At 48.4% G+C, this 19,056-nt stretch overlaps 2 protein-coding genes across 4 annotated transcripts; one reads left to right on the top strand and one right to left on the bottom strand.

Annotated features, from left to right (window-relative positions):
* Positions 1-82: 82 nt before the first annotated feature.
* FBXL8 (F-box and leucine rich repeat protein 8) lies at positions 83-4,034 on the bottom strand. 3 transcript variants are annotated; one of them, XM_052685310.1, is made up of 3 exons: positions 3,992-4,034; positions 2,494-2,724; positions 83-1,975 (listed from the first exon to the last, which is right to left on the bottom strand). In XM_052685310.1, exons 2-3 carry the CDS (start codon positions 2,655-2,657, stop codon positions 1,000-1,002), a joined length of 1,140 nt encoding a protein of 379 aa, XP_052541270.1. In that variant the 5' UTR covers positions 2,658-2,724; positions 3,992-4,034; the 3' UTR covers positions 83-999. The 3 variants fall into 3 exon arrangements, with proteins under 3 accessions (XP_052541270.1, XP_052541269.1, XP_052541271.1); XM_052685309.1 differs by lacking the exon at positions 3,992-4,034 and having other exon boundaries at positions 2,494-3,612; XM_052685311.1 differs by lacking the exons at positions 2,494-2,724; positions 3,992-4,034 and adding an exon at positions 2,246-2,452.
* TRADD (TNFRSF1A associated via death domain) lies at positions 3,759-19,001 on the top strand. Its single transcript, XM_052685333.1, is given in 6 exon segments — positions 3,759-3,932; positions 3,935-4,092; positions 5,466-5,616; positions 10,417-10,694; positions 13,139-13,325; positions 14,250-19,001. Coding segments are annotated over 6 exon segments (1,254 nt in total). The 5' UTR covers positions 3,759-3,760; the 3' UTR covers positions 14,558-19,001.
* Positions 19,002-19,056: the final 55 nt, after the last annotated feature.

The raw sequence follows: 19,056 nt of genomic DNA, 5'->3' as shown, positions 1-19,056 counted from the left end.
TGGCTACGGGTCTCATCCGCCAGGACAGCTGGTCTGGCTCTTGGCTGACAAAGTGGCGGATGAAAACAGCTACATGTGTAACTGTGAGAAAACATGCTTTATTGTTATCACTCAAAATCCTTTAGATTGCTCTAAATATTTGCTTGCAAAGGGAGCTTTATGTCAGGACCATTTAAAATCCGAATCTACTCTTCAAATCACAGCTCATCAGAATCCTTGGCACAACCACACAACACACTCATCCTAACTCAGAGGCAGATACCTTTGCCATTTGCTGCTGACTGAGACAGGAAAAATTGTAAACACTGTTGATTCTCCTAAGAAACATTAACAATGCAGTGAAAGCATAGGTCTTTGCCAAAGGCATTCAAATACCTGAAAATGTGCATTTCTGAGAAAGAAAGGACAGAGAAGGATACTTGCAGGCTTTGTGTCTTTCTTCTGACCTTACCAGTGCTCTTTCTTAAGTGCTTTTCGTCCTGCTTACATTTTCTAACATAACTCAGCTCCTGTTTAAACCATTACAAAGTGGAGGTTACCTGATAGCTAGATACCAGGAGAGCTCATCATCACAGAAATTGCCAGATGAGAAATATCAAGTTTGGAGGGCATTTTCCATCAGATGACCACTGCCTGTCACTATAGGTGAACCCATGTGGCTAAGGACCTCAATAGACACAGAACACCTGCACTGAAGCTGTTGTTTCTTTAAGTGTCTGCCTAAATAGTTGCTGGGTGCCTGACACGGTGTGCTTGACTTTGAGATATGCTTAAAACATAACATAAAAATTAAATTTCAGTGTGATTTCCTGTAAAACTTCACAAAGGGTGAACACGGCATTCCCACTATTGCTAAATAGAGAAAACAACGAAGAGAAAAGACTTGTCCTCCCCACTCCATTAAAAAAAAATTAGAAATAGGTAATTCAATTTCTTTGTATGGCCATTGACCAATCACATTTGAGAACAAATGCTTCATCTGCTGAACAGGTGATCCGGTCACCGAACTGCCATTGGTTTCCAGGGGTGCCGTTCCTTGGTGACCTTGAGAGTGTATTGCTTCAGACAGGGGCAGTGCGTGAGGAACGCTTCCACCACCTCCTTGCTGACCACACAGTAGCAGTGGATCTCCATCAGCTTCTGGCAGTGCCTCGCCAGCTCTACTAGTGAGGAATTCAAGTCCTCCGAGGATGTGGTTTGGAGCGTCAGCTTCTTCAGAGTACTGCTGTAGCTCTGGGTGACAAACCTGATCTGATCTACCATGTAATTGTAGGTGTTCAGTTGCAGCGTGCTCACAGGTATGTTCTGCTTTAGGATCCGTGGTATCGTGCAGCCAGGGACCGTATGATCGAATTCAAGGTCTACACAGAGTCGAGGATGTTTTTGCCTGACAGCAGCCCACAGCTCTTCTGAGATGACTGGTATATATTTGTCCAGGCGCTCACAGAAAATGTCTAAGTGGGTGAAAGCTGCTCTTTCTGGCTTGAGCAGCTCCAGAAATACATCATCGGACAGGCTGGCATAGTAGACCCCCAAGGCTGAGAGTTTGGGACACACACTGAGAACTTTCCTAACAGTGTTCGGTGCCACATTGCACACCAGGGTACGGTTGTTGATGAACAAACTTTGCAAGTTTGGGTTGGTGGCAGCTAGGAGTTCAACAAGCTCCCCATCGAGAGTAAAGGGCATATTTCGAAAATCAACATGCTGAAGATCTATCTGGGTGTTAGTGTTGCACATATTCCGTATGCTCCGCAGGATGTCCTGGCCAGAGTAGAAATAGGGGTTCTCCCCATGGCATGCAATGCACAGCTGCTGCAGCTTGTGGTTCTGCTTTGCCAGCACATCCAAGATGCGCGTCACGTTCCTGCGGTTGACCTCTTTGGATTGGTCAAATCTAATCTTCAGGTGTTTGATTTGGCTGAGGAACTGGCACAGGCTCTGCAGCATGCCCTCCTCATCCTCTGAATCACAGCTGGAAGGGTAAAACAAAAGGTCAGTCACTGCGGAAGGTAAACCGAGCAAACACAGAGCAGATTCTCTCCTTTACTGTGTTCTGGCAAACACCAACAGATGACACACATTTCTCCTCACTAGATGCCTGTAAGGCCAAACTCTGACCAAGTGAGGGGGAGAGAGGAGTCGGCCTCCAGAAAGACCACTGGGGAGGTAAGTGCCACCATGAGGAGGACAACCCAATAACTTTGTCTCTTGGTGATACAAGGAGCAACTTGAAGGGACTTACCTGAGAATGTAATACTTCCCGTGGCACCCAAATCATCAGCAGTTAACATAAAAGCCCACACTGCATAACACCATTTTCTCTGTTACATAAAGAAATGCTAGTCACGAAATGTAGCCACACACACAAATCACAGCTAAGAGCAATTAGCTGTCACAGCACAGCGCTGCACATCTTCAACACGCTCTGATACGTGATGCTCTTGTTACACCTGCAGAGATGCTCACGCTTCAGAAACCCATTCCTCATACCTGATCTCTGTGAAATGCCAAACGGAGCTGGAAGAAACAGCCCCAGCCCAATGCTTGCACACCTGGAAGGCTGTGTATCTATCTCGAAGAGAAAGGTAATAGAAAATTTGGATGAGGATTTCCTCTGGGATGCAGCTCCACGGGTCAGAGGCTGGAGCAAACATGCTGCTGATTCAGTTGGGTTCAAAAATTGGGGAAACTTCCAAAACTGCAGGGAATTTTCAATCAACCCTGTTTTTAAAAAAAAAAAAAAGGAAAGAAAGAAAAAAGGAGATATTTAGCATTTACATACAAAGTCAAACCAACGCAACTGGGTCACAAAGGGGGTCAGCACTATTTTCAACTTGAAACTTCACCACATTTTGAAATTCAGCACAAAAATAGAGGAAATCCACTGGCCGAATGTTTGCACACTATTTCCAACCAAGCCTAGAAGCTGGGAAATACTCTTCAAGTATTAAAGATGTCAGATCGAGGCTTTGGGGGAAAAAAGTGCATTTTCCTGCAGCAAGGGCTTTGCTACTGTAAGTAATAAAAATGCAAGAGAATTTTCTAGTGCTGCTGCACCGGTATGCAAAAAGCTGAGATAGATTTCTCAAACTGAGTGGAAAAAAACCTCTTTGCAAGCAGAAGCTCTACACAGAAAACAGCCCCACACATCCATTTTTGTACCGACTGTGAAACAAAAGGCCCACAGCAGAATGGGGCAGCTTTATTGCAGTGACCCTTGCCTGTAAGAAGACGTGGCGGCCTGACAGAAATGTTTTATTACTCTTAATCCACTCATTATAAGCCCCATTTACACAAGTCTGACTTAGAAGCGGGAAAGCACATTTTGCTTGACCTTCTGTGTGAGTTATGAGCACTGGGACAAAGGCTGAGATTGATAAGCTCTGAATGGAAAGGTATTTTTCATCCACTTTTCTAGATTTATTTTGCATAGATTAAAACCACCGCATAAAATCACCGACACGAGACAGCTTCTCAATCCCTATCGCGAGATTTTTAAACGGCAGAGCCGCGCAGCCTTGCAAGCATCCCCGTTCCTGGGACAGCACTGGGGACGGCCGCGTCCCAGACAGGGGACAGCCTCCGGGCCACGGAGCCAAAGCAATGCTTCACTCCCGCGGCTTCTGCCCGATGCCGGAGCGCTGCGACGCAAAACAGCACAGCTCAAAGCGGAGCAGAAGGACGCGTTTTTTTTCCAAGAATCCGCCGCTTTGAAGCGTGACTCATTGCCTTTCAGCGTGCGACGCGGCAGCGCAGCATGTCTGCCACCCTCGCAGTGACAGCAGCTCTTCCCCATCCCCTCCCCCAACGAGGAACTCAGCCCCGCTTCCTTCCTGGGAGCCCGCTGGTTGTTGTCGCTGTTTCCTCTGCCGACGAAGCCCTCACCCCTATCCGCGCTCCATCCGCCCGCCCCGAGCGGCTCGCACCGGGGCTCGAGGCGGCCGAGCGCGGCGCACCGCCCGCAACGCAACCAGGGCTCCCCGCTCACTCCCTGCGGGCGGCGCCTCCCTGCGTCCGTCGCAGCCGCGCAGAGGCGGAAGCGGCGGCGCCGAGGCCGGGCGGCGGCGGCGGCGGCGGTGGCGGCGGGAGGTAAGGGCCGCCCCGAGGCGCCGGGGTAGCGGGGGGGGAGGGCGGGAGGGGCGGACGCCGGTGGCGAGCCGGTGGGTTTGTGGGGGGGGCAGCGGTTCAGCAGACTCTGTTGTGATAGGACAGGGGAAATGGCCGCAGACTAAAAGAGGGGGGATTCGGATAAGAGGGGAGATTCGGATCAGAGCTAAGGAAGAAGTTGTTCGCACTCAGGGCGGTGAGGCACAGACTGCACACAGAGCTGGTGCTGCCCCCCATCCCTACAGACAGCCAAGGTCGATGGAGCTGTGGGTGTCCCTGCTCGGTGTGAGCAGATGGCCTTCAGGGTCCCTTCCCACTCAAACCATCCTATGATTGTATTAGCTGGCCAGCGAGGCACAGTGAGAATGGAGAGATGGACGCGCTGTCCTATAAAGGAATCATAAAAGAGCTAGGACCTAAAGTGAAGAGTTATCCCCAAGAGCAAACCAGTGCAGAGCCAAGAGTCCTACACGCCCATTGAATCACACGAAGGGTTTGTCTGACCAGACTGATTCCGTCCCCCTTCCAATACCTATGGCCCCAGGACTGGTCGAAGTCCATAGTGACAGCAGCAGGGTAAAGGCAGCACTGCTGGGCTTTACTCTGCTCTGCTTTCTTAGGAGCAGGTTATGAGTCCCTGGCTGACCCTCATGAGGTTCCCAGCCTGTGTGAGAGGCTTGTAAGGCTGCTGTGCATTTGCACTGTGTGTGCCAACAGCTCTACAGTGTGTATCATGTGGTTCCTACACGGGATCCTGCTGTGGTTACGGTTTGCATCAGCCTCTGTGCATCTCTTCTCGTGCTGTGCTGTGGCTTTCAGGATTTTGGAGGCCTTGCACCACAGTTTTTTTTGCTGAGTTGTCAGCTTTGGATTCTCTGGAGCGCATGCACGCTTCCCAACAGCTTTGTAAACAGAGAACAAGGCCTTTGCAATGGCCATGGGGGTTACTGGTGCTGCAGATGAGGTCAGAATGATCTGATACACCTTCTTGCTGTAAAGTTTTAGATAAATCAAATTTCAGTTTGCAATCTACAATCCCAGAGTACATCTTGGTTGTAATCTTACTGTGCTGGGGAGAAATGAGGCCATGGAGTATTTTTGGACTATAAATAAATGGAATCCAGTGGAGAATGAATGCAGAACTTTGTGAGCTGCCAAGTTTTTGGGTCACCAGGTTGCATTGTGCTGTTCTTTACGAAATAACACTGAACTCCTTAGAGGGTGTGCTTGCTTCAGCAGCACCACCACCTCCTTCAAAAAACAAGGCAAATCCGCGTAATCTTGTCATGCTTGTGTTCTCCCCATGTCAGGCCATTTATTCTGTGGTTTCTCAGCTGACCTGTGTGACTTTGTAGGTGCTGAAGATGGCAGGTAGCTCGGCTCCTTGGATCGGCAGTGCTTACCTCTTCCTCCAGTCAACATGCAAGACTATCATTCTGCCAAATCTCTATGAAAGCGCCCAGAAGAAGCCCTGCGTGTTCAAGGCACTGAAGCTGGCATTAGCAGGTACCCATCCTCTCTGATATATTGGCAAACTGAAATATATTGGTATCTCTTCACATAGCAATGCCAAGCCTTTCTTTAATCCCTCCCTCAAGGGTAAGGAATTCTGGTGCTTACTCTGCAAACCCAAGACACAGCTAATGGATAGGATGACTGTAATTTCATGCAATCTAGTCCATCTCTTGGACTAATAATCCAACTTGAGTTGGATTTGCAGGCTGGGGCCGTTGCAGGACTTAAACTGACCACAGCCATCAGACTGCAGCAGCTGGCTGCCTGGCTCAGCATGCTGCTGACCTGCTCTATAGCCACCGTGTCCAACCTCCTTGTGACTGAGGGAAAAGAAGGAAAAGTACAAGCTCTGGAAGCAGGGATGGGTGGACTGGGAGGAGTGTAGCGATGCTGTCTGGATGTGAAGGGATGGGATCAGACACAGGTGGAATTAAACTTGGCAAGGGACGTGAAAAACAAGGGATTCTCCAGATACATTGAGTGGAAGGGATGGATGAAGGACTGTTTACCCCCTCTGATAAAGGAGAATGGAGAACTGGCCTCCTCAGACATGGAAAAGGCTGAGGTACTTAACAAGTTCTTCGCCTCAGCCGTCACTGCCAGTCAGGCTTCTTTCACCTCTTGTGTCACTGAACTTCTAGGTGGGCGTCAGCGGAGCAAAATCGCTCCAACTGTAGGAGCAGAGCAAGTCGGAGACTACCTCACAAGGCTGAATGTGTACAAGTTTGTGGCCAGACAATATGCATTCCAGGGTTCTGAAGGACCTGGCTGCTGTGGTTGCCAAGCTGCTCTCCATCATATATGAAAAGTCACAGCTGTCCAAAGTCCACGGTAACTGGAAAAAGGGAAACATTACTCCCATTTTTAAGAAAGGGAGAAAGGAAGACCTGGAGAACTACAAGGCAGTGAGCCTCATCTCTGTGCCTGGGAAGATGATAGAACAAATCCTCTTGGAAGACTTGTTAAGGCACGTGCTGGATGAGGTGATCCAAGACAGCCAGTGTGGCTTCCCTAAGTGCAGGTCGTGCCTGAAGAGTTTGGTGGCCTTCTATAGTGGAGTGACAACATCAGTGGACAAAGGAAGGGCAACTGATGTCACCTACCTGGACTTGTGCAAGGCTTTTGACATAGTCCCACACTGCATCCTTATCTCTAAATTGGAGAGAGATGGATTTGAAGGCTTGGCTGTTCTGTGGATAAGGAATTGCTTGGCTGGCCACAGCCAGAGGTTCTGGTCAACGGCTCTATGTGCTGGAGGCTGGTCGCAAGTGGTGTTCCCTAGTGGTCTGTCTTGGGTCTGGTGCTCTTCATCATCTTTATCAATGACATAGATAGTGGGACTGAGTGTACCCTCAGCAAGTTTGGAGATAACACCAAGCTGAGTGGGGCATCTGACATAACTGCACTCATTGCACTTTACAACTTCCTGAAGGGAGGTTGTGATGAAAAAGGGTCTGGCCTCTTCTCCCATGCAAATAGTAGGAGCTGAGGAAACGGCCAGAAGTTGTACCAGAGGAGGTTTAGGTTGAACCTTAGGAGAAACTTCTTCTCTCAGAGAGTGGTCAGGCACTGGAATGGCTGCACAGGGAGGTGGTGGCGTCGCCGTCTCTGGCAGTGCTCAAGAGGCGCCTGGATGAGGAGCTACGAGATGTGGTTTCGTAGCTTGTGGTACTAATAGCAAAGGGAGGGTGGTTGGACTGGATGATCTTGCAGGTCGTTTCCAACCTTGCAATTCTGTGATTCTATGTTTCTATGATAATGGAAGGAAGGGATGCCATCCAAAGGGACCTGGGCAGGCTCAAGAGGGCATTAGAGAACCTAAAAGGGTTCAGCAAGGCCAAGCGCAAGATGTTGCACTTGGCTGGGGCAATTGCAGGCATATATGTGCAGACTGAGAGAAGAACTCATTGAGAGCAGCCCTGAAGAGAAGGATGTGGAGGTCCTGGTAGATGAAAAGCAGGACATGAGCCAGCAGATCCCTTCCACACTAAGCCATTCTATGATCAGTACTGTGGGGTTTAGTGTCTGTGTTCATGCTCAGAAGCATCTGTTGTCTGCTGAGGCTGCCAAGTCAGAAAGGAAGGCCCTGTTACTCAGAAAGGCTGGCATCTCTCTTCAGACTATGACTCATCAGGCTTGCAGATGATCCTGCACTCCAGTGTATGCTCAAGGACAGGGCTGCCATCCAGAGAGACCTGGAGAAGGCATGGGCAAACAGGGATCCTATGAAGTTCAGTAGTAGCAAAGCAATCTGTCTTTGAGAAGGAGGAACCCAGTGGCAGAACAGGCTGGGGATGGACTGGCTGGAGAGCAGCTGTGTTGAAAAGGACCTGAGGGTCTTGGTACATAGCAAGCTAAAGGTGAAGTCTGGCAACCCAGAAATACAGTGTATCAAGGGAAATGATTATCTCCCTCTGCTTAGCACGCATTAGACCACATCTAGAATACTGCACCCAGTTTAGGGTCCTGCAGTACAAGAAAGATGTTGATAACGTGGAATGAGTTCAGCAGGGGGCCAACAAGATGCTTGGAAAGGAGATGCTGAGGAGCCAGGCCTGTTCACCCTGGAGAAGAGAAGGATTTGGGGAGCCCACCACCAGCCTGCCGGTACCTACAGGGAGGCTAGCAGGGAGAGAAGGATGCACTCAGATGGTGGTATGGGAAATGAGAGACAGCAGGCATAAATGGAAACTAAGTAGACATTGGATGACAGGTCAGACATTTTCCTCTGGGAACACAGTTGTATGTTCTCTGTCCTGGCATGGATAAAGCCCTCAGAAACTTGGTCTGACCTCAGAACTGACTGTTTTGCAAAGGAGGATGGGCTAGCGACTTCCTGGGCTTCCTTTCAATTTGAGCTGTCTCATGAATGATCCTATTTTATGAATGTTTACTTAAACACAGTCATGTAGGAGGATTGCAGTTGGTATGAAAAATGCTTGATTTCTGCTGCAGAAACATGATTTCCTTTTTTTGAAGGCTATTTTTTAAAAGAGTGATGGCCAACAGAAGCTATTTTCTGACTTTAACAGGCAGAATTACATTAGCCTCAGTTGTACTTAAGCCTATTTACATCAAAAAAAGGTGTTGAGATACAGATAGCCATAAAAGTATGTTTCTCTTCCTACCTTTGCACCAAGCTGACTTTAGACTCATAGTAATTTGAAGAATTTATCATATTTACCTAGAACAGCTATCACACAGTGCTCTTTACCTATCATACAACTGAGGTCATAGTGTTTAACTGAGTTTATGCAATTATCATGTATTTCTTCTGGCAGTCATCAGTTTAGCAAAGCTGGCTGAGTGCTGCTCCAGTGCAGGCCAGTTCCATATCTAAAGACGTGAAACAGCAGGAAGCCCAACAGAGTTGTCCAGTTAGGCTCAATTTCTGCCTGCTTTTTTTCACTGGAATGTGCATCTGCTCACACGTTTAGAGGAAAGCTCTCAGTAAGGCTAAATGCTACCATGCTCATTCGTACCTAAAAAGGACATGGAATCTGAAGCTGTCAGAAGTTTCAGAAAGAAGCTGCTTTTGAAGTGGCTGCCTTGTATGCCATTCAGAAAGGTTTCATGTCTGTACAGCTTTTCCCTACCCCAGCCCTCTTGCCCAGTTATGCAAGCTTTTGTTTAATTAGCACATACAAAACACAAAGCATGAAGGAAGTAATAAAAATAAAAGGGCGTTTCTGATCAGCAATCCTGAACAGAATTAAAATGCTTCTCCTAAGTACATAGTCCAAGTTATGCATCTAGACCAAACTAAAGCTTCTAATGCAACCAGCAGTCTGTAAACCCTGTAGTACCACTGTTAGCACAGATTTTCAAATGCTAGGTCATTTGTCCTCACTATTGCAGAACACGCAGGTCTGCTTTGCCTTAAGTATTCCTCTGGGCACGTTTAAATAATGCCATGGTTTAGAAATCATTGACACAACGGCAGTCTGAGCAGATTCATCCACACTGCTCTGTGCAGGCAGTGCAGCCAGCCTTCCACAGGCCAGTGCTGCAAGAGAGAGCATAGAAGACACGGTCAGTGTGCACAGCTAATCGAATTTAAGCTCTGCTGGGAGAAGGAAGGATTAATGCCTGATCTCCATCTGTTGTCCATGTCTCTCAGGCTCCATCCACACTGACTTCAGAAGGCACATCCTTGCCTTGTCCTTGCTGACATTTTACAGTGAATTCACTCTTTGTGCAAAGAAATTTAAAGGTGTCCACTCTGACAGCCAAAATTCTTGTGGGTGGGTCTGTCATGTAGCTGGGTCTGTCATTTGCCATTTGCGAGATGCACTGAAGGCATCAAGCCAGAAGCTACCTGTGGGCACAGGGCTGGGGAAGAAATGCTAGGTCTCCTTCCAGGACCTTTACCACTGCCTGAAAGTCCAGTGATGGGGACAGAAATCTGGCTCAGAACTGAACTGAACTGTGCATTTTTGTGTATAAAATGTGTATCTCTGTTGTGTACTGTTTTAATCTAACCATTTCTGCCCTAGAAGTGGAACCTTGAACTTAAAACCTCCCCCACTGAGCTGCTTTGGGAAGTTACCTGGGCTGTAGTACAGAACAGCTTCCTCTGGATGCCACACTGCAGGGATTCATGGTCACAGGGCAGCGAAACCTAATCCTTTCCTCTTGGTTTTATATACAGGCTTTTCATCCCAGAGGACTTTATCACAGAGAGAAGACGATTCAAAAGCTACTCCATTGCAGGCTTGGTGGTGGATGGGAGTGGGTCTGGGTTGTCTGTCTCGTGCCTGGATAGTGACTCTGCTCACTTCTCCCTGCCAGACTCCACCGGCAGCGTGAATGGTGTGGACATGCTCAAAGTGCACTGCAGCCACCCACACCTGATAGTCCAGCTCAAATTCTGCAAGCAGGAGAACTGCCGCCGCTTCCTGCAGAGTTACCGGGAAGGATTGCTCCAGAAGTCCCTCCAGAACCACCTCCAGCTCTCCTTGGCCATGACCACGGTGCCTCTAGAAATGGAGCTGAAGGCTGGCAATGAGCACCTGGACAACATGCTGAAGGATGAGGATCGCTGCCTGGAGTGCATATACAGAGAAAAGGTGAATGGGAGAGGGAGGGAAGCCAAGCAGTAACACAGGATGCAAAGCGGGTGCAAATTCTGCTCTGCTGCTGTGCGCTGGGCTGCCAACTTCTCCTTCCTTCAGCTCTCAACTGTAATATGGAGAACAGCTCTGCCCTCCCTCTCCCTCTCCCCAGAAAAGATCTGGGTACTTTTCTCAAGGACTATAGAGCTACCTTTCTCCCCTGCCTTGCACATCTCAACCCTAGCAATGGTAACATGAGCATGAGCAAAAACATCACACACTGCACCAACAGCTTGTGACAGAGTGGGGACACGCAGCATCTGCTGCCAGCAGGCTGCTGTTCTGACATCAATGCCTCTCTCAAGGATGATATCTGGTGTCCATCTGTATCCATCTCATCTCACACTTTGGCTCTGGCTAATCCTGCTAGCAAGAACAAGGGCCAGTACTGGGGCCCATCTTGTTTAATATCTGTATTGATGACCTAGGTTAAGGGATTGAGTTCACCCTCAGTAAGTTTGCAGATGACACCAAGCTGGGAGGTGGTGTGGATCTGCCTGAGGGTAGGGAGCAATCTAGATAAGCTGGATCGCTGGGCTGAGGTGAATGGGATGAGGTTTAACAAGGCCAAGTGCGGGGTCCTGCACTTTGGCCACAACAACCCCATGCAGCGCTGCAGGCCTGGGGATGAGTGGCTGGATGAGTGTGAAGAGGAAGGGACCTGGGGGTGTTGGTTGGTGCTTGGCTGAACACGAGCCAGCAGTGTGCCCAGGTGGCCAAGAGGGCCAATGGCATCCTGGCCTGCATTGGAAATGGTGCGGCCAGCAGGAACAGGGAGGTGAGCATCCCCTGTACTCAGCTCTGGTGAGGTCGCACCTCGAGTGCTGTGTTCAGTTTTGGGCCCCTCACTGCAAGAAAGACATTGAGGCCCTGGAGTGTGTGCAGAGAAGGGCAACGAAACTGGTGAGGAGTCTGGAGCACAGGGCTTATGAGGAGCGGCTGAGGGAGCTGGGAATGTTCAGAGTGGAGAAGAGGAGCTCAGGGGAGACCTCATTGCACTCTGCAACCTCCTGAAGGGAGGCTGTGATGAGGAGGGGTTTTGGCCTGTTCTCCCAGGCAACGAGCAGGACCCGAGGAAATGGCCACAAGTTGTACCAGAAGAGGTTTAGTTTGGACATGAGGAGAAACTTTTTCTCTCAAAGGGTGGTCAGGCACTGGAATGGCTGCCAGGGAGGTGGTGGCGTCGCCGTCCCTGGCAGTGCTCAAGAGGCACCTGGATGGGGAGCTGCGAGATCTGGTTTAGTGCTAGTGGTGGCAATGGTGATGGGAGGGCAGTCGGACTGGATGATCTTGTAAGTTCTTTCCAACCTTGTGATTCTATGATTCTGTGATTCTAACAGTGGGATCTTGTCATCTTACCACAAAACCAAAGCACTTGCTGTGATTAAGCTTATTGCCTTTTTCCTCTCCTTGTTTTTTTCCCACCTGGAACTACCAGTATCTGACAGCTTTGCTTCCCTCGCAGCAGTCCTTAGGATCAGGCAGTCTCTGCCTCCACTGGAAGATTAGGCACGAGAGCGTGTTCTGACAGGTTGCTTTTCTGCAAGTGCAGAGATGAAATGCAAACCATTCACCCGGGACCAAACATGTGATAACAGGCATCCTTTTAACTTCTGCTTGCTGCTCCCTCCCTCTGCTGAATTAGCTGACTGGACAAGAGAAATGGTTTATTGTCTGTTCCCCAGAATTGACTCAGCCTGACCTCTGCCTACCAGCGCAGCAGCCAGAAAGATCAGTGGCCGGCTGAGGGCAGTGCTGGGTGCCAACCTGCTGTATGCAAGCGTAAGCGCTAAACTGAGTCAGAGCACCATGGAGTTTGACTGCTCACACATGCTCTGCATTATTTCCTTATCCTCTTTCTCCTTACTTTCTCTTTTGATATCAGATTGGTTTTATCTCAGTAAGGCTTGAGAGGTTGCAGAAGCACTAGGAACATCACTTAAGTATAGGAGGGGAAGGCAGGGAGAAGGAGAGTAGCAGGAGCTGCCTGCTTTGCTGGCCATGAGCTGTTAGATCAGCTCACCCTATTTTGTGGGTCTGCCTCTCATGTGGAGTAAATCAGAGAAGCTCTGCTGCCTTAATTCTTGCAGTAGGCTTCTGAAAATAAATGTGGACTAGGAGCAATTCTGTGCAGCTTGTAAGTAGTCACTGATGCATGTGACAGACCGGGGGGGGGCACTGCCCATTTCAGATCACACTGCAGGTAGAAATGCGCAGACTTATGCCAGAACTCCATTAGACCATCTGTCCAATTCACAATACCAGCTATAGCAATCTCATTGCTTCGCTCTCAACACCGTGATCTTAAGCCACACTGAAAACCTGCCCTCCAGCTAAATACCTACAGCTTTGTGAGATGGTGAAACTGGCATAAATCATCAATGCTGTTTGCATTACAGCCTGACCGCCTGCGGGACGAGGAGATCACAGAGCTGGAGGAACGGCTCAAAAGCCTGATTCTTCACCAGAACATCAACAACAACATGCCTTCCAAGGACTGCATGTCACTGAACTCCCCTTCTCTACCTTCTCAAGGCAGCTCCCCTTCCCCACAAGTCACATTTCTTTTTCAGGGACAGCAGTTTGGTGAGTAATGAGAACTGAGCCAGAGAATCTCAAAGGCCAGAAGGGAGCATTAATGCCACCATGTGGTGGAGTGTACCTGGGGTAAACTAAGGATCTCCCAGCATCCCATGGAGAAGGAGTTGCAATAGTATTAAGATACTGTCACACTCCTTCAGATCAGGCCTCGGCTTATTTTTGTCCTGTGCTGACCTGCTTAGTCCAGGCACCCTGCGGTACAGTGTCTGTTACAGATGTCTGCTGCAGAAAGCTTTCAGGTGGTCCTGTGTAGCAGTTTTAGTTTGAGATCAGCCTGGTCCTTTCCAAGTGTGCCTAAGGTGTGTGAACAGTCCCCAGTGCTGAACAGCTGAGGAGAGAGCTCCTGTCTGCATTTCAGTACTTTAAGGATGTGTAGCCAGGGAGCAGGGGGCTTGGTCTGAGTTGCTTTTGAAAGGCGGAAACAAAGAGGATGTCTGTCAAAGAAAATTGAGCTCTGGCAAACCCCAGGAAAAATAGGAAAATAAAAACATGTTAGGTAGGGGCAAGCCCAGGTACCTTGATGTCAAGGAAGGATTTTGGAAGGGGAATGAGCCTGACAGAATCCCAGAAATGCCAGAGCAGACAGCTGGGAATGGGTAAGTGCCACCCAAGCCATCGGTGCTGCTCAGTTGATTTTCTCTTTCCAGCATTAGAGGATTGTGTCAGAGTGCACAAGCCCTGCCCGCAGCAAACCAGTCCCTTTAGCCTCACTGCTCTTGCGCTTCTGCTCCCAGCGCAGTGCTGGCCAGGTGTTAAGATACCAGCAGACAAGCAGAGCAGCAGCACAGCTCCTAACAATGCACTGTGAGTTCTGAACAGCCTCCCAGCTCCACAGAACACTGACCAAACCGTGCCTACATCACATCAGCCATGAAACCCTATGTTTAATCTGCCCTCTGTTCCTTTCAGACAACAGAACGCTCACACCAGATGACCACCAGAAATTTGCCAAGCTTGTGTCCAAGAAGTGGAAGCAAGTGGGTCGCTCCTTGCAGAAGAACTGCCGGGCCCTGCGAGATCCTGTCATTGATAACCTGGCCCACGAATATGACAGAGACGGACTTTATGAACAAGCCTATCAGATGCTTCTTCGATTTATCCAGTCGGAGGGGAAGAAGGCAACGATAGCACGACTGATTGCAGCCCTGGAAGAAAATGGTCTCACCAGCTTGTCTGAGGAGCTCTTGGGCCTCCATTCCAATGAGGATGACTCCTAGAGCCCAAAGGGTGGTGGCATTGCTGAGGGCTTTCTTGCTTTAGTTAGTGTATGAGACTGCTGCCAGCGTCTGGGAATGTAATGCCTTGAAAATCACTGCAGGTTTATGTGCTGAAGGGAGTGCCCTGGGCAGTTTCTGTGCTCCCAGAAGCCAACATGGGGCTCTGATGTTCCTTATTTCTTTCTGTTTCCAGAAGTTGATGTTACTTTCCTGTGAACCACTAAGACAGGCTGACTTCCTTCAGGACTGAAATGTCACAGAGAAGCAGCCAGGCAAGTTAATGAGCCCTGGGGAAGGTGGGAAGACGTGAAAAGCAAGGAAGGCATCTCAGAGAATTCCCCTGGGAAGCAAAGCCAGTGTTTCTCAGATGTGACCCAGGGGCCATTACCTGGAGAACTGCAGTATATTGTCTCATATTGACATGTATGCCTTCAGGCTTGAAACTATGTAAAGACAACGGAAAAGTCAAGTTTATAATGTTTTCTTTGTTCTTCAAATGAGGACCATCTGCAGCAAGTACACCTGTCCTGCTCTACCCCGGTGTAGTTCCTTCCCACATCTTACCATGTGCCACTGCCTTTACCAAAGGCAGTCATCATCTTCCACAGGGCACAAGATTGCTGCTGTAGAAGACTTCAGGCACTGAACAAACAGTGTGGATAAGCACAAATTCAGAGCTCTTTCAGGACTATGGTGTACTGACTGTATGTATTGACTGCCTCATGTCTAGCACTTCTCCCAGCCTGGAGGAGTTTGTGAAAGGAAAAACACAGTGCTGCAAGAATAATATACAGCCTTAGAGTCAGCAAATTGCCTATAGGTCACTGATTGAACCTGCTGCTGTATGGTGCATTGCAGCATCAAATACCAGCCAGACCCCGCCGAGCAAGCCTCTCCAACCAGCTGGCTGCCAGTGCCTTCGCTCAACCTGTCCTTGGCCTGCTGAGTTCACCAGGGATGTGTCAGGATCTGCACAGAGCCTTTCCAATGACAGCAGTGTTGTTGCTGTGTGACACTTGGGCATCAGATCCCATGCCTGGACCTACCTGCCTTGCTTTTGAGGGCAAAATATTGCTTACAAGAGAAAGTACCCAAAACTCAGGGCTGATTCCTGCTTTCAGTTCCAGTGGGATGGGCCTGCTGTCTCTTGGTGTGTTGATGCAGGCTGCGACAGAGCAGAGCTTATACCTTTACCTATACCAAAGCACAGAGCAACAAGTTTCTAGCACAGCACAGGTCCCATGAAGCACAACAACCAGTTTTGACATATTCCTTATTTTTTACTGATACTTTTTTACTTAGGTGTTAATTCACTTCCTTTTTGACCTTCCCATCCATGGGCAGGAACAGCTGGTGGTCTTGGAAGTTAAGTCAGACAGAGAAGAATGTTTTCTGTGTCCTGTCCTCTCCCTTCCAGCAGTACCAGCGCTCTCCCCAAAAGAAAATGAGTATCTCTGCCACGTTTCCTTTTGGGACCAGCACAGTGATGCTGGTCTTTGTTAGTTTGGGCTGCAGTGGGACTGTACTTGGGAGCATTTAGCTTTCCCTGGCTGGGGAACTCTGGCAGCAGCCCACCTGGCCAATGGTTCTAAAAAAAAAAGTCAGAAACTTGAAAGTTGCTGTAAGAGCAACAGTGTTTGCTCTTTATTTTGCAGCAAATGGCTTTTCAGAAAACACGACCTATGCACGGTGTGCTGCCTCATTGGTAGTGAATATTTCTAAGTTCTCAGCCTACCGGTATTCATTGCTCAGTGTTCATACCATTATAAGGCAGTGGCTTATTGGTGTATAAAAGCTTTTATATCATCTCTTAGCACTCAAAATGAGAAAAGCTCATTCTTTGGCATCGACTTTAAGTACAAAAACTCTCTTTGCTGTTATTATGGAGCACTGAGCATGAATGCTTTTTTCTTTTTTTTTTTTTTTTATAATGCAAACCTTGTGCGTTTTATTCCTCTGCTAGCAATTGGCCTGTGTGTCTCCTCTTACTCACAGATTCCCTCCCTAACGTGCCATTAAGTGCTGGAGCTCCTGGCTCCTTCTTTTCAGAAATCAGGTACCAGTAGTTGTATATTATGTGCAATGCACATTTGATTCTGGTCTCAAGCAGACTCCTGCCTGCTAAAAGAGTTGTTTTTTTTCTGTGTCATTTGGCACAAACACAGATAGAGGCAATTTTCACAGATGCCTTGTGAGGAAATAGACGAATTATAGGATGTGAGAACCCAGTGTCCTTTGCATTGAATTGACACGTGGTTAGGGCATGACTCCAGACTTACTTGGGCCTGTTTTATCCAGAAGATTTTACAGCTGTTGTGCACCAGCATGCCAGGACAAGGGGACTTGCAGCACACAGGACAGGAAGAAGCACTCGCAACAAAAAACATTAGCAGAGGTTTATGGAAGAAATCAGAGTCTTTACCTCTGATAGCAATGCAGTGAGTGAAACCAGAGGAAGAATTACAGGTTGGGGATACTTGCTGGAAAGCAGACACTCAGTGCTGGATGCTGGCTTTCTTCTTTTCCTGGGCAAAGCTGTTGCACACTGCCCCTACTCAGGTGCCAAGACATGCAGGTGAGCCCCTTAGTGCTCCTTACACTGATCAGCTGAATCTAGTGTGTGAGATGGGCTGAGAGCAAAGCTGCAGCTGGACTGGGCTGCATCCCTTGGCAGCTCTTCCCTATGTGTAGATACGCCTGAAAAAAATGCTGCTGGGGGAGGCCATCAAACATGCATCAAACCAGCAAGCGCTATTAAAAGCAAATGAAGATAGTTGTCAGTTCTGTGTAAAAAATGAAATGAGAGACAAAAAATAAACAGCATGAAACGAGGCCAAAACATGCGTCCAGGGCAGGATCCAAGAGGGCTTTTGTTGTGGTGCAGACCGTTTCTGTGGTTTTTAGCAGTGTTTCAGATTTGAAGGAGGCTCCTTTCAGTCTGCCAGAAGGAATAAAAACGCATCCAAAGGAGGATTTGAGCGAGTTGTTTTGGCACAGTGGAGCTACAGCTGGGCAGCGAGAGAGAGTTGAAGTCAAAGTGCGCAGACTTTCACATGAGGTTGCTCAGAAGGTAAACAGAGGGAGACACTCAGGTGTAAAATGGGAACAAAGGAAAGCATCAAACTTGCCCTGCAGGACGGAGCCATCCAAAGGCCGGCCTTGGGCCTCTTGGATGATGGTGAGGAATACACCATAGATTTTAACATGCTGAAAAAGACTGTGATCATCCCAGCTGATCAGTCGAAGCGGGGCAGGGAAGGTGCTTTCTGCCGGCTTTAGTTCTCACAAGCTGCAGCTGCCTATGGGCGAGCAGACGCAAAAAGGACAGGGCTTTGGTGTTAGTGATTGGAACCGCTGCAAAACCGTGAGCCAGATTGAAAAGAAATAATAAAATTCACTTCCAGTTTTTCACAGCAAGTCAAATTAAGAGCAAATGCCAATTGACCGCTTGCAGCAGCACTTTCCAGGGCTCCACACACTTGCAGAGGCAGATACGTGGATTATTTTTAATGCAGAATGGGAAGCTCCTGTCTGAGCACTGCGGGTTGCAGAGCTTCAGGTTGCAGAGCCCCCAGCTAAAATGGTTTCCTGAAGTTTCGCAGCAAGTCTCAGTACTGTATCTGTTTCACAACCTGGGGGAAACCGCAGCAGAAAATGTCAAGATCTGGACAACATTAAGATCAAGAGGTGTGTAGGGTGAGGGAAACCACTTGCTTGGGGAAGTTGTAGGTGCCTGGAGAGGAAGCTGCTCTGGCAAAAGGTCTTCTCCTCGTGTGACAAAATTGTGGGTTTTTTTCCCTTTTTGCTATCCGTTGAAAAATCTGCTTCAGGACTGAGGAGACATCCTCAGAGGGTCAGCTCTGCCTTTCAGACATACCTCAGAGCAGGAAACCAATGTGGCACACAAGGCACTGAGGGGCCCCAGACTCACTTGTTGAGTTTAGCTGAAACTTCACATGTAGCTACGAACCTCTGGCATTGCACGTCTGAATCCAAGGCAGTACTGGAATGGGGATGGAGAAGGTTTCTTCAGTCTGACCAACACAGCAGGGTGGGTGAGTGGGCGTGATGAGGTGCTCTGCTTCCCACAGCTGAGTCTGGCCACTTGGCTTTGGCACAGCAATGGATCCAATTTGTAAGGCCTGAAGTAAAAAAATTGCAGTAAAATGAAGTAATTTTTTTTTTCTTCTCTGGATTTGACTGAGTTTGAACTTTTAAAGCCAGTGAAGGAGTTTGACTAATTTAAATCAGTTGGAGATCTGTGGTCAAGTCCCTTAGTCATCAGTGGAAAAATCCCTTGCTGACCTTCTACTTCCAAATTTCCACACTATGCAGCATCAGATTGGGATCAGCATCTGCAGCTGTGGGCTGCAAAACCACGCATACTCAGGTCTGGGACATTCAGCCTATATGTATTGTCTTCTATAGGAGGAAAAAAAGAAAAGCACTTTGGTCTATTTTTCCATTCTCTTTTATAAATAAACATATACTTTTGACTA

This window comes from Tympanuchus pallidicinctus, unplaced genomic scaffold (assembly GCF_026119805.1).
Source record: "Tympanuchus pallidicinctus isolate F22 unplaced genomic scaffold, pur_lepc_1.0 scaffold22, whole genome shotgun sequence".
NCBI classification, from domain to species: domain Eukaryota; kingdom Metazoa; phylum Chordata; class Aves; order Galliformes; family Phasianidae; genus Tympanuchus; species Tympanuchus pallidicinctus.
Note: the sequence above shows the minus strand (reverse complement) of the source record. Positions and strands in the feature narration are given on the sequence as shown.